The following is a 14,466-nucleotide window of genomic DNA, read 5'->3' on the forward strand; positions in this document are numbered from 1 at the left end:
ATAAATAATTGGGTGTGCTCTATCACTGCACCAAGTGAGCGCTAAGTACGACTAGTTGACTACACCTGCCTCGAAACATTATGACCGGAAAGGGGTAAATGGTGAAGGAGGGGTGTTTTTAAACATCAACATGTGTGATCCTTCGTAGTAGCTTATGCCTTACTTGCAGTTATTTCTATATAATAAAAATAGTTTTCTACGGTCTAAGGAATTGCTTGCGAAGCCCAAAAATTTCTGAATAAAATGAAGAAAGCATAGGTCAACAGTCACAGTTTCTGCCCTTCAAAATTTTGCACCTGACTCATCTGTTTCCGAATGCTCGTGCAAGGCTCGATCGTCGCCTAGCGTTCATGGAAGAACAACAATCGCTATAATTAACAGCGGGAACGTCACAAGTTCTCCTCCATCTCCCACTTCCTGACCCTAACTCCTTCCTGAACTTTCAATTTTGATTGGTTGACCCATACGTCTCGTTTTCGTTATCCGTAATGCTTAAATAGCTTATTGGGAAATTGATCCAAATTATATCGTGTTCAGACTTATTTTTATCAGGAGAATCTCACCAATTCGCTGAAACTATTTTCATAAGGATAAGATGAAAATTAGGAAAATTGAAATTTTTGAAATTGAATGATTCATTGCAACACATGCGGTATCCGTTTTAAGTGTCGCGTCCCACTTACAAGGTAGATTTCCTAGATGATCAATTAGTTTAAAAAAATGATGGCTGGAAGTTATAGTATTGTACCTGCTAATAACTGAAATGAGTGCCATTCGCTCGGGAAATTTGATATTGGCTAGAAAAATGGCGTCAAAGTCCGCCATAAGGAGCTCCGAAAATGGGTAAATAATACTTTTTTATAATTATTTTTACTTTTTGGGTTTTTTTTCTAAATACATATAAGCAAAATAATTGGAATAGAAACCAAAGGAGGATGTTAAAAAAAGGCCAATTTTGGCATACGGCTAGAACGAAAAATTTTTTTAAAGCATGATTCTACGCATCCTAAGGAACAAAAAATGTAATTGTCATTTTTCCCGGAAATGATAGGAAAGTTATGAAAAATATGGTCAAGATAAGAGTATGACCATACTTATAACTTATATTCCGTCTCGTTTTCTTCGGATGATGGTCTGTTCGTAAATTAACCACTTAGAAACTCATATTGAGTATTATTTACAAAGATTGTTGTACATTGGTGTTTAATAAAAACCAAAAATAATGAAAAATAATTAATGACAAATTAATCGAAACAAGGAATTTTTTGATGACACAATGCTTATATTCTAAGCAATCGGAAACCAATAGTTTATTCTCGAAGTGATAAAAGTTATAATAAACTATCGTAAATATAATAAAATAATCGTCATGACAGGGATACAATAAAAAAGTAAGACTGTAACAGAATTTGCATTTCTTAACTGTGTATCCATTATGAAAGCCAGAGGAAAAAGTACGATCTTATATATCAGTCTAAACATATACAGGGTGAAATATTTTTTAAGGAAGTGATGTTACGAAAAAAATGTTTTAACAAATGTTGTTTGGTATGGAGGGGGACGTTATGTGGTGTAACTATTTTTTTTTTTTACCTGGTATGATGGGGGAGACTTCAGTTTAATTTTTTTAAATGGAATGCTATATACTCGACAGGAGAGTTCTGTCAAGAATATGAAACTGCTTCGTGTTTGCAAAGCAACTGTTTATTCGAGTCGTAACTCTCAGAGAGTTGAGCGATGCTCTCAGACAGTCACTCTCAGACGCAGTGTCCACTCGCGAGAGATACTCTCGAGAGTAACTCGCGATAGTTAGACTCTGAGGTTTAATTTTTTTAAATGGAATGCTATATACACGCACGAGAGTTCTGTCAAGAATATGAAACTGCTTCGTGTTTGCAAAGCAACTGTTTATTCGAGTCGTAACTCTCAGAGAGTTGAGCGATGCTCTCAGACAGTCACAAGAAGTTAAGGCCTCGAATTTTTCCCAGAACAGTTGCGAGCGTACAGCGATTAGAAATCGGGCAGGACGACTCGTCCTCAGTCGGCGTTTACGTGGCTGTCGAACGAGTGCCTCGACGAACGACGAACGTCGCTTATACTGCGCGATTACAGTCTTGTAGGGAATACGTTTTCGATTATACGCGGATTTCCAATCAATTTACGTACTTAGCATATTCGTTCGTGTGAATTAAGTGCACCGAATTCAAGTACACAACGAACAGCTCAGCTTGGGAGAAAAATCAAACCAGAAGCGTGTCTCTGCGAGCTGTACAGCTACAGTTTCACGGTATGTGTATGCGTGAATAATATGTGTGTATATATACGTACACAATCGAATGATTGAGTTAATTGAAAATAGAGGAGAGCCTACGTATAGCTAATTAGATCAATTACTGCAACAATTTCGTTTTATCGTATCCTAAGTTTATTTTTCTTGTAATAAGATGTGTTCTGGCTATGAAACAACAATAAATTAGGTTTTTTACTGTTAGAGATATGTACATATTCTATCCTTTTCTGGAAAAACACTGTCTTTTAGTAAACAACTAAGTATTTACACACGACCTACTTCGTTTGTTATTATTCTAACGACAGTAAAGCCGGGGAATGGTTCCCAACTACGCGGACAGTCGACGTCTCTAAACCTACGCGTAGTTCGACAGAACACTGTATACATATACATACATGTTTAGACTGATATGTAAGATGATACTTTTTCCTCTGGCTTTCATAGTGGATACACAGTTAAGAAATGAAAATTCTGTTAGAGTCTTACTTTTTTATTGTATCCCTGTCATAACGATTATTTTATTATAATTACGATAGTTTATTATAACTTTTATTTGTTCTAGAATTAATAATCATTGGTTTCTGATTGCTTAGAATATAAGCATTGTGTCATCAAAGAATTCCTTGTTTCGATTAATTTGTCATTAATTATTTTTCATTATTTTTGGTTTTTATTAAACACCAATGTACAACAATCTTTGTAAATAATACTCAATATGAGTTTCTAAGTGGTTAATTTACGAACAGTTAGAAGTTATAAGTATGGTCATACTCTTCCCTTGAACCGCATTTTTCATAACTTTCCCATCATTTCCGGGGAAAATGACAATTACATTTTTTGTTCCTTAGGATGCGTAGAATCATGCTGTAAAAATATTTTTCGTTCCGGCCGTATGCCAAAATTGGCCTTTTTTTAACATCCTCCTTTGAGTTTTAATTCAGATGGTGGGTGTTAAACATTTTTTTCATCCATCCCACCCGAAGTTCGGATTACGTTTGGGTATGGTACACTATGAAAGTATGTACGTACAAATACATATATCTTTTCTTTATATGTAGTTTTATGTATCTGTACATGCAAAATTACGAAAATATGTCACTTATATCCATTTTCGGAGCTGTTTATAGCAGACTTTGACATCATTTTTCTAGCCAACACCAAATTTTCCGAACAAATGGCACTCAATTCAGCTATTAGGAGGTATAGTGCTATAACTTCCAAACGTTATTTTTTTTTAAACTGATCATATGGAAAACCTCTCTTGTTAGTCTTGCTATATCTATTCACTTTCCTTGTCAATATATTTAAGAGGATGTTCTAGTAATGACGTTGAAAATTTTGGCATTATTCATGACTTTTTTTCGGTGTGTAAAATGAATAGTAATATCAATTGTTTTTCACTTATTAAAGAACTTATAAAGCACACAAAATAATTTTTTAAATAGCTTTTTAATTGTTTGTTTAATGGTTTATCTGGAGATAAAGATAGCGCCTTTAAAAAGAGATATCTCGCTGGTGGAATTGATTTTTGCTCACAATCTCATCCGAAACAAAAAAAAATCAGAAAGATTTATAATCAGTATGAGTACCGTTATCGCAGGTACCGGAATTATTCATATAAGTCAAAATTTAACAGAATGGCGTGCATTCAAAATTTATTGAAATTCCCCTTTATTTTTTAAGTTTTTCGATGTAACAAATGTTATTTTCAACATAAAAATCTAAATCTGGTACCTGCGAGAGCCAAGAGTACGTAGAATGACGTGTTAAAATTTCAGACCGATTAGCTGGTTAGTTTTTTTTTATTTTCCTTCCAGTTGAAAAGAGAAAGTTTCAAGAAAAACGCGTTCAAAGTTAGAGTATTAGATTTTCATGTGTTATATAATCGACAATACCAGTACATATTTATTCACGTACGGTACACCACTGCGCTATACGGTTATTTTAAAAAGATTTATACTACTATATTACTCAAGTCTGAAAAGGATAGTACAATAGAAACAGTTAGAGAGGAGCTTAGGTATTGTCGAAGCAATGCAGGTAGTGCCGCTCATTACAAAAAGCTGCAAAAGCCGAAATACTTCGAATTTTGCCACAATAATGTAACCGTACATTCTTGAAGATTCATACTTTCGAAAAATGCATAAGAAAAGAAATCGATTTTTTGAAAGGTCTAGACTAGAATACCCTGTTAAGTTTACTGAGCTCAAGGCCCTTGAGTGGTGTGAGAAGTAGGTATGGTTCTTTCAACTTTAACCGAGCAGATTTTATTCTGTATAACCGAGCACCAGTGTAGATAAATTTAACGTAATAATATATTACACATAGAATTAAAATTTAGATGAACATAATATACAGTTTAGGTTGATTTATCATTGATTTGACTAAAATTTGGCAATAGGTTTATGGATTCAATGTTTATAAGTGTAATTATTTCCTGAAAATAAAAAAATGTTGCTTGGTATTTTTAGGTACATCAAATAGGTAAAACTACAGATGAATCGTCTTACATGATTGGCAGATTTAATACAGACAATAATTCAGATGTAAGTGTGCAATTGTTTGGTCAAGAAATAATTAATTTACGTAAAAAAGATCAAACGGATCACAAAAGTAACATAGCAGACAACAACAGACGGTACATTCATTATACTAGATGTTAATACTGATTCTCTAAAAAATAAGTTACATTTGAATTTGAATCAGGAAAATCAAGATCACGATCTGTGTAATAAAGATAAATCACCATCCAGTGTTAAGGATGTTAAAGATATTATACTAGCTAGTTCAAAAAGTATTCTAGAGAAAGTATTATCACCAACTAAGGAAAAATATTTATCTAGAGAAAAAGTAAATAAATGTATTTATTTACAATGTATGATTGCTATATATTATTATATTTGCAATATATGGTTTTAAGTTACTAGTTTTGAAACTGATAACAAACGGTTTTGATTGTAATTTATTACAGAGTAAATCTCCACCTAGGGCATCCCAGACACAGCAACGCCCTATGTTAATGACTCGTCGACAATTAACAGATCCCTTTGGATCTGATGAAGAGGAGGAAAATATTCAAATAATTGATGAAAAATGGTCTCAATCAATCTCAATTGACAAATCCGAAACGTCAGTTCATAGTGTCAGTATAGTTGAATTGTGTAAATTAATCAGTGTTAAATAAACATTAATTGATTTTACATTATAAATTTATATCATCTAGTTTATATACTCCACTAACAACAAATCTTTATTGTACAATTGCATTTTTTAATCTAAACACTGTAATGCATATAATATGTGCAGTTTGTTTTGTGTGTTCTTACAATGGGATAGTACTTTAATTTTTATGATGAAATTTTATATCAACTGCTACAATAAGTTTGGTAAATGCATTTTTTTTATAGGATTCAGTCAATATAAGTGAAAGGGGAAAATGTACTGAATATCAAAATGTATCACCATCACAAGGAGAACAGCGTTCACATGTAATTATTTTTTTATATTTCCAATTTTTTTGTAGTGTCACAATTTTTCTTTCTTTTGTATGTTATAATATATCTTTTTTGTTATGTATTATAATAGCTAATAGTCAGTCGGCATGATGAGTTAAGAGAACGCGCCAGGCAGCTATTAGAACAGGCTAGGAATCATACAAAATCGACTGGTCTTATTTCTGCTGCTGTTTGTCCTATTGAGGTTTTGTTTTGTTTTTGTTTTTTTTTGGTATTATGATTTTATGTAGAGTAGTTGTGTATATTTATTTAATTTCATACTTTGCATTATTTTCGTTATTTGTGATAAGGTTGTATTTAAATTATGAAACATTTTATGTTATGATTTATAGGGTCAAAATGATGACGAAAGACAACAACAATTACGTGAAAGAGCAAGACGTTTAATAGCTGATCTAAAAATGGGCGTTAATGTTACATCAAATCAAATTAATGATGACAATAATAGTGATAGACGATCAATAGATGATCAGAATAACAGTCCAAGACGAAGTATTACACCCTCTACTCCGAGTGATAGATTTAGTACAAAGGTTAGTGATTATTTTTATATAATCTTAGTGTTCCTGTATTTAAGAAAGTATAAAGGTAAGAATGCAGTTAAAAGTTAAACATCTACTTACAAGAATATGAATTGCTTAAGTACCATGCACCACAATCAGTTTTTGTTGTTTCATATAAACAGGTGCCCATCATATTGTCACAAATTAGTAAGTTCACTAGCAGTGTATTAAAACATGTAGTCGAAATTATTAAACACACAGGTATTCATTTTATGAAATGATTGACTTACAATAATACTGCTCATGAGTCAAACTGTTTATGCAGTAATATCGTCTTCCATGCATTGTTATTACAATGCAAAGGAAATTGAGAATGAAATCAGTAATTTTGGTATGACTTTATTCTAAATTTCTTTTGCTTTTAAAACAGATGTATTGCTAGCTGCAATGTATTTCCTTATTTACAATACATGCAATTAACCAAAATCCATAAAGAATGTCATTTATTGGCTGCAACTGTGATCGAAACTTGATTAATACTAATAAATAAATTCATAGTGGTTGCTGCGCCGTTTGTTACATTGTTTTTAAAAGATGTTTCACGATTGACCTTGGAAAACGTTTGTTTTACCTCATGCTAAAATATCTATTGCAATTTTATTGTTTTATAGATCAATCATGAAATAACTCATCCAATGAAAAACGTAAATATACATACATATGTGCGAGATACCTCGTTCGCAGCCTCAAAGTAACGAGCTTAAGTCATCAAATATTTCGTCCGCAGACATGAAAAGCACCGGAACTTATAGTCAGGGCCAACTGTATTTGTCGGTCACACTGTTTTCTTCTCCGCCACTCCACAGTTCCACTCTTACCGTTCAGCAGTTAAGAGAAACACCACCCTGAGGCATTTAAAAATAAGTAAAGTTTGGGAATTTTTTTCATAGATAACTACTAAATGAAAAGCTTTTTTTTAGTTTATTTTTTCAGAGGATATAAAGGTAACTTTCAGCTTCTTTCTGCAAATAAAAAAAAATAAAAGTGTTATATAATGGAGTTCTTGCGAAACTTCTGTTTGCCATCGCCAGCATGGATTGAAACGTGTGAAATAAAAAATTCTTTTTAATTTATAGATAAAAATGTATTGTCCTACAATGTAGTGTACGATTTTTTAAAAATTGTAAATGGAAAAACCACTTTTTACCAAAAAGGATCAACTTTAAACGTTTCTAAAAATTTAAATAATTGAGATATCTAAAAGAATCGTATGCCACATTGTAAATAATACATTTTTATTTATAAATCAAGAAAAATTTTTTATTTCATTTGTTCCAATCCTTGCCGTCGATGGCCGCCAGCAATTGATATTCTAGCAGAAGTTTTGCAATAACTTCTCCATTTTGTAACATTTTTACTTTTTGAAAATTAGAGAAAAAAGCTAAAAGTTACATTTATATCCTCTGAAAGAATTGAAGCTTTTCATTTAATAGTTACCTATGAAAAAAATTCCCAAACTTTTCTTTTTTTTTTTCGCATCAAGGTAGTGTATCCCCTTAAAGGCGGATATTCTCGGTTGCAAGTGTGGAAAAACATCGTTTTTGTAGAAATTTTTTGTAGAAGGCATAAGTTCAATTAAAAAGAATCTTTGGTATATGATTGTAGGATGTTCAATATATTGTGTAGTATTTTTTTATTTATGAAATAAATGTATGTAGTATATACATATACATATAATACATGTTAGTAATGGTCTACGTGGAGAATATTCTCTGTTGGCGGAACTAATATCTGGATAGCCAATTGATTTAAAATAAATATTTTAACGTCTTTTTGTTCAGTTGGATTATATTCAGTGCTGGTAGTGAAATGAACATTATTCGTTGAAAATTGTCTGCATGGCAGTTACTGAACGACTCTGATTCTGGTGGACAGTACATGAGTTGAGGTTTATCATTAGTTGCCAATTTCGGTTATTGCTAATCCGTAGTAGGGGAGACTGGGGTCAAAAGTAATAATTTGACTTTGGACTACGATTACGCAGAAACTATTACATTTATAGTAAAAATTTGTATCCCAAAATCTTACATAGCTATCTGACATTGAGTCACAGCAATTTCTCTTTATGATATTACAAGTAATATCAAAGTTATTAATAAAAAATAGAGATCGTAAAAAGTGTTACAACCGTCTCGTACCCTGGGGCGGTTGTAACATGACATGGGGTCGATAGTAACACAATATTTTTGTAACACAAAATAATTGAAAAAAAAAAAAACTAAATATGAATCAAATTCTTTAAAAAATTCCAATATTTTTATCTAATTACAGATTATTCAGTTTTACATTATTTTACAATATCGGATATATGAATCAAGGCATACAAGACAAAAATACCCTTTATTGTAATTTTACTTTCGAGCCTGACTGCTGATGTTACAATCGCCCCCGACGATGCGTTTGCACTTATATTAAAAATTTTCACTAACGAGACGTTTAAAAGTGTTAAGTAACGATCAGTATTATGTACATTTAAAAGAGTCATTTTTCACAAACTTTTCATATAAATCGGGGGTATTTTAGTGATCTAAAGATATTTCAACATGTATAATAAACATTTTTTTATGTCAGTTTTTAGACCTATTGGTAGTCCTCTATTTTCTCTTATAGTACCGCACACTCTAGTTTTATGTTGTAATAATAATTCAGCATTTTGGACGCTATTATAATAATTGTCTTCGTATAAGTAATGCCATTTACTTAATACCGGACGCAAAACAGGTAACATTGTATTTTGTAATTTTTTACCTTTTGCACAGTACAGTATATTCTTCACAAGTGTCAGACGGCAAGGAAGCTAAACCTGACACTCGTAGAATCAGGGACTACGTTTTAGAGCCTCGCGCCCGCCTTTGTAGTTTGCCGAACGTAGACAAGAACAGCGAATAAAAGATAAGCATGAAACGTGAGTCGAGGCAACCAAGCGATTTAAATATCAACTTTTTTAATTTTACGTTTTTTGATCCCGAAATTTTTTTTAACATATTGATGAGATTTTTCTGATGAAAATGACATAAAACACGACATAATTTGAACAACATTTACTTATTAACACGTTCACTGTCACGCCAGATATTCACTGTATTGAGATAAAACAGACGCCCTGTATTACATTACATAGAGTCGGCCTAGGACACGACACAATACTATGTTAGATTAGTATGTAACTGAATAATTATAGACATTGTTCCATGGCATACCCACGGGACTTTTGGCCAATAACAATACATTTTTTTGGCCTTCCTTCATTGACCTTGCATTTACAATAAGGCTCCGCTTCATCGACTCATTGGAGTCTTAAAGCCACGGGTGGCTCGCAATTTGTACAAGGACAACATCTGAAGTGCAAATTGCTAGCACGTTTATGACACGCAAGCCAGTACAGTCGTTTTTGAGAGGCCTTTTATTTTTTATGAGATTGTTCATTTTCGAGTTTCCTAACCCTCAACGACTAATTGCATGTGTCATAAACGTGAATTTCCAAAGGGGCATCGGGACCGGGCCTAGTGACCGTCGATCAGGTCAACCCCTAAGGCCCAAGCCTGGCGGAATTTCCACCACGTTGCCAAACTTCCTCACCATCACGCCTCTCACCTACACCGACACCACTTCTCCCGTATGAAATAAGGGAGTGTCAACGAGTCTGTCCTCTGATTGGAAAAACCTTTACCAATCAGGTGACAAGACTCGCTCGCGAAATTCCATCAGCGGGAGAAATTGGTGAGGGAGGCAAAGGAAAAAATAGTTCGAGTCAGTCAAGCAATCGACTTGAAGGAGAAACATTATAATCTCCACGGGAAACATTATACTCCCTCGCTCAAAATTCACGTCACACACTCTACACGCTGATCCATCATTCAATTTCTAAGTGTTATTTATTAAATAGTCTACCTGTTATCATTTCCTACATTCATTGAACTTCGCCTTTACACACCCCTACTATCCTTATAACCTTAAACGGTCGTAAGGACATACGTGATCAAGTTGTCGATTCAAATCGGACTGAGATTTACGACCTCAGTCGACCGCGGCTCTCAGTGCATCCCATGGTCGCAGTGGGACGCGTATTACGTCAAAAACAAATTATTCTAAACATTTGAGGCACTCCAGTCTCTGATGACCACCATGGTCATATCGAGGAAACAATCTAATGTTAATACTTATTGAGTGTTTAATTTAATTTCATAATATATCGCTTTGGATGAATTACAAAAACAAATTGCTAAAAAAATACATTAAATACCTGTACACATTATCCGTCGAATGTAGAGGGAGAGCCACCGTTTGGTTGGTAATTGTTTATCACATAGAGTCGGCCTACCTCCACGTAAAAAAAAAAAACATGTAGGGTCGATTCCACAAGTATCAGTAAAATGTAGGGTCCATTCCACTAGTGACAGCAAACAGACTACTGACATTTGTGGAATCGACCCTACATTTTTTTTTTTTTACGTGGAGGTAGGCTGACCCTATGTGATAAACAATTGGCAACCAAACGGTGGCTCTCCCTCTACATTCGACGGATAATGTGTACAGGTATTTAATGTAATTTCTTAGCAATTTGTTTTTGTAATTCATCCAAAGCGATATATTATGAAATTAAATTAATCACTCAATAAGTATTAACATTAGATTGTTTCCTCGATATGGCCATGGTGGTCATCAGTGACTGGAGTGCCTCAAATGTTTAGAATAATTAAAATAAAATAAATGTTGTCAACTAAAAATTTTGAACATCATAGCAAGCTAGACATTATTTTCAATTGAAAAAAAAAAATTATAAAGCATAATACTATAATCCTATGCTTAAAATGTATTTTCTTGTGGCCGCCTAACAGCAACCTGTAAATCTGGCGTGACAGTGAACGTGTTAATAAGTAAATGTTGTTCAAATTATGTCGTGTTTTATGTCATTTTCATCAGAAAAATCTCATCAATATGTTAAGAAAAATTTCGGGATAAAAAACGTAAAATTAAAAAAGTTGATATTTAAATCGCTTGGTTGCCTCGATTCACGTTTCACGCTTATCTTTTATTCTCTGTCCTTGTCTACGTTCGGCAAACTACAAAGGCGGGCGCGAGGCTCTAAAACGTAGTCCCTGACTTTACAAGTGTCAGGTTTAGCTTCCTTGCGGTCTGATACTTGTGGAGAATATACTGTACTGGGATATCTGGATAGTAAGAACACTACTACAGCAACGGAGGATAAATGGCCTTGATCAGCCAAGACGTTTGACCCTTACTATAGTTTGGATAGCACTGACTTAGAATATGAAATATTAAATGAACAAAGAAGCTGCTAGTGACTATTGTAAGCATCAGAAAACTATGTAATCGTGACTTGGTATATTTTTATATGAAGAAAGAAAAACGCGACTGCATTGAGCTTATAGTTATATAGGTCTAAGGAGTTTATTATATTACTCCATAATCTGAATATTTTACACGGATAAATAAATCTGATATTTTTACGTGCTCAAGATAAATTTTTATGAGGATATATAGAACAAGTTGGCAATTTTTTTTTTTAAATACAAGTTCCTAGATAACATTTCTATATTATCTTTGATTATAATATTTAAAACAAACTCAAAAAACATCAACAATATTTTATTTTATTAATTAAGGAATTTATAATTTGATGTCACCGTTGTTTTATACAAACTTGTGTCCGTTGAATTGAAGATGTAATGTATCTTCGCTCATATTCATTATTTTAACTCTTTAAGTCTCCAAATACATAATTAGTATTTTGTACCAATTTATTAAAATCTTCGATGTAATTATTAAGTCGTGTAAACATTGTGTACAAGTACAGTAGCTCTTGTAATTAGTTACAGAGTTGCTCGACCAATTGTATTTTACTGCTAACTAAATGCACGTGTTGATTTTCAAAATCGATTTTCTCGAAAACTAATCTTCAGATAAGCAAATTTTATTCTGAATTTTTTATTCAATTTTGCATGAGAAATTACCTCCTTACCGCTTGTACTGCCATTTCGGCCTTTCTTTGTATACATTATACATTTTGTTGCTACCTTCGTGCATTATTATTATAAACAAATAAATAACAGTAGTAGTGTTAATAAGAATACTAATAATGAGTGTTTTAACAGATATGTTTATTCGAAACTTTGTGTTGTTTTTGGTATTTTTATTTCGATATAAGTAATATATAAAAATATAATGTTTTCAACAAAAATTAATTTTTACATGTATGAAATGTATAATGTATAATAGAAAAGATCGAAGTGAAAAGTATTACGCAGCAATTTTGTTACTAAGTTTTGTATAAAACAATATTGGAAAAATTTCTTCACTTATACTTTTTCCGACGCAATGGTGAGTGCTGTGACGATTAGCAAAAACATAAATTTATATCTTTAATGTGCAAGCATTAGTCACACAAGGACACAAATTTGTGTCTCTGGTCCTCAAGGTGTTGATACTACACTGTTGTCTTTAATAATGACTCATAACATCTTAGAAATATAGTTTAGAGGATAATTTACTATTTTAATGAATTAAAAAATTGTGTTTTTTTACTTTTAATTATTAGTTTAAATTTTATTGTCATTTATGATATTTTAGAATGTAAACCTATAATTTTCCCATAAGTTGTAATATATAATAAATATTTCAGTCTGAATACAATGGAAATATATTAGGGACTCCAAATGTAATAGATGGTGAGAAAAAAACAGGTTCCCCCCTATTTTCGTTTTCAAAAATAATAGAGAGAATTTCACCAGATAAAACTAGCCCTGATGGTACTTCGTATACACTTAGAGGAGTATGTTTAAAATTAATTTGTTTAAATATAAGTCGTAATTGAATATATTATATTAATTATTTTATATTTAGTTGGGAAAGGATATGTCATCGTATATTCAAAATGAGCTAGAAGCATTGGAAAGAGAACAGACTCAAATAGATATTCAAGCTGGTCAACTTGAAAAACAACTTCGAGCTGCAATGGAAAGTGATAATGAAGATGAAACAGAAAGACTGATGTCTCTGTGGTTTACTCTTGTTAATAAAAAGAATGCACTTCTGAGAAGACAAATGCAATTAAACATACTGTAAGTAACTGTAATTTTTAGTATTTTTTTCATAATTTTGTTGAGTACTGTTTAGATATTTTTTATTAAGCTTTTATCAATTTTGACATATTTTAGGGAAAAAGAAGATGATTTAGAACGAAGGTTTAAACTTTTAAATCGTGAATTAAGAAGTATATTAGCAGTAGAAGAGTGGAGAAAAACTCCTGAGCAGAAAATGCGGGAAAATTTACTTTTAGAGGAACTAGTTTCTATTGTAAACAAGAGAGATGAATTGGTTCATCACCTTGATACACAAGAAAGAGCGTATGTTTATGATATTAATGTATTTTTGTATGTTATTATTACATAATATTTATTAGTGATAATCATTAATAAATATTTTAGGTGAAAATATTTTTTTATTTTGTTATTAGAAGTACTTGTAAATGTTGTCTTACACTACATGTTTCATTTCTACTGTGTTGCAGTATTGAAGATGACGACGAAATAGAACGTAATTTATCCAGAGCTGGTTTAGCTCAACGAAATAAAAATTGTGTGATACAATAAAAGCTTAATTTTATTCCTCTTGATGTAATGAAAATGACAAGTAAGTATTTTAAGTAAATAATATTATATATTTGATTCCTTTTGTTTAAATACTGATAAAATAGGATCTACTTTTAAAAAAATAAAAATTATTTAAATTAAAAGCAAAATAATTGTAGGCATGATTCGTTTTGCTGTGGGTTGCCAAAGAAAATACAAAATTTTCCTTGAAGGTAAAATCAAGAATTTCATGATCAATAAAACAGTAATATTTAAAAGTTTATTTCATACTATCTCAATATAAATCTGTATGAATTACATACAAATTGTACAATCATTGTTTCATATTCATATAAATTCATCATTAAGTACAGCATCAATAAAATACCACTTCTTGTAGTGGATCTAAGTTCAAAATGAAAACTGTTCCGTCGAAGTAATACAAAAATTCAATAAAGTTTGTTATAAAACTGTGAATATTGCGAAAAAATATGTTATTAGACAAA

General features: G+C 32.0%; 1 protein-coding gene across 1 annotated transcript in view; it reads left to right on the forward strand.

The window, feature by feature from the left end:
* Positions 1-14,220, forward strand: part of LOC108577110 (EH domain-binding protein 1) — a 42,995-nt gene extending 28,775 nt beyond the window's left edge. Inside the window, 11 exon segments of the mRNA XM_017940211.1 lie at positions 4,762-4,943; positions 4,945-5,140; positions 5,262-5,432; positions 5,698-5,778; positions 5,876-5,989; positions 6,138-6,338; positions 13,012-13,161; positions 13,233-13,450; positions 13,547-13,735; positions 13,900-14,021; positions 14,140-14,220. Of these exon segments, the coding sequence (XP_017795700.1) occupies positions 4,762-4,943; positions 4,945-5,140; positions 5,262-5,432; positions 5,698-5,778; positions 5,876-5,989; positions 6,138-6,338; positions 13,012-13,161; positions 13,233-13,450; positions 13,547-13,735; positions 13,900-13,981 (1,584 nt within the window). The 3' untranslated portion in view covers positions 13,982-14,021; positions 14,140-14,220.
* The last annotated feature ends 246 nt before the right edge of the window (positions 14,221-14,466 follow it).

This window comes from Habropoda laboriosa, unplaced genomic scaffold (assembly GCF_001263275.1).
Source record: "Habropoda laboriosa isolate 0110345459 unplaced genomic scaffold, ASM126327v1 scaffold589, whole genome shotgun sequence".
Taxonomy (NCBI): domain Eukaryota; kingdom Metazoa; phylum Arthropoda; class Insecta; order Hymenoptera; family Apidae; genus Habropoda; species Habropoda laboriosa.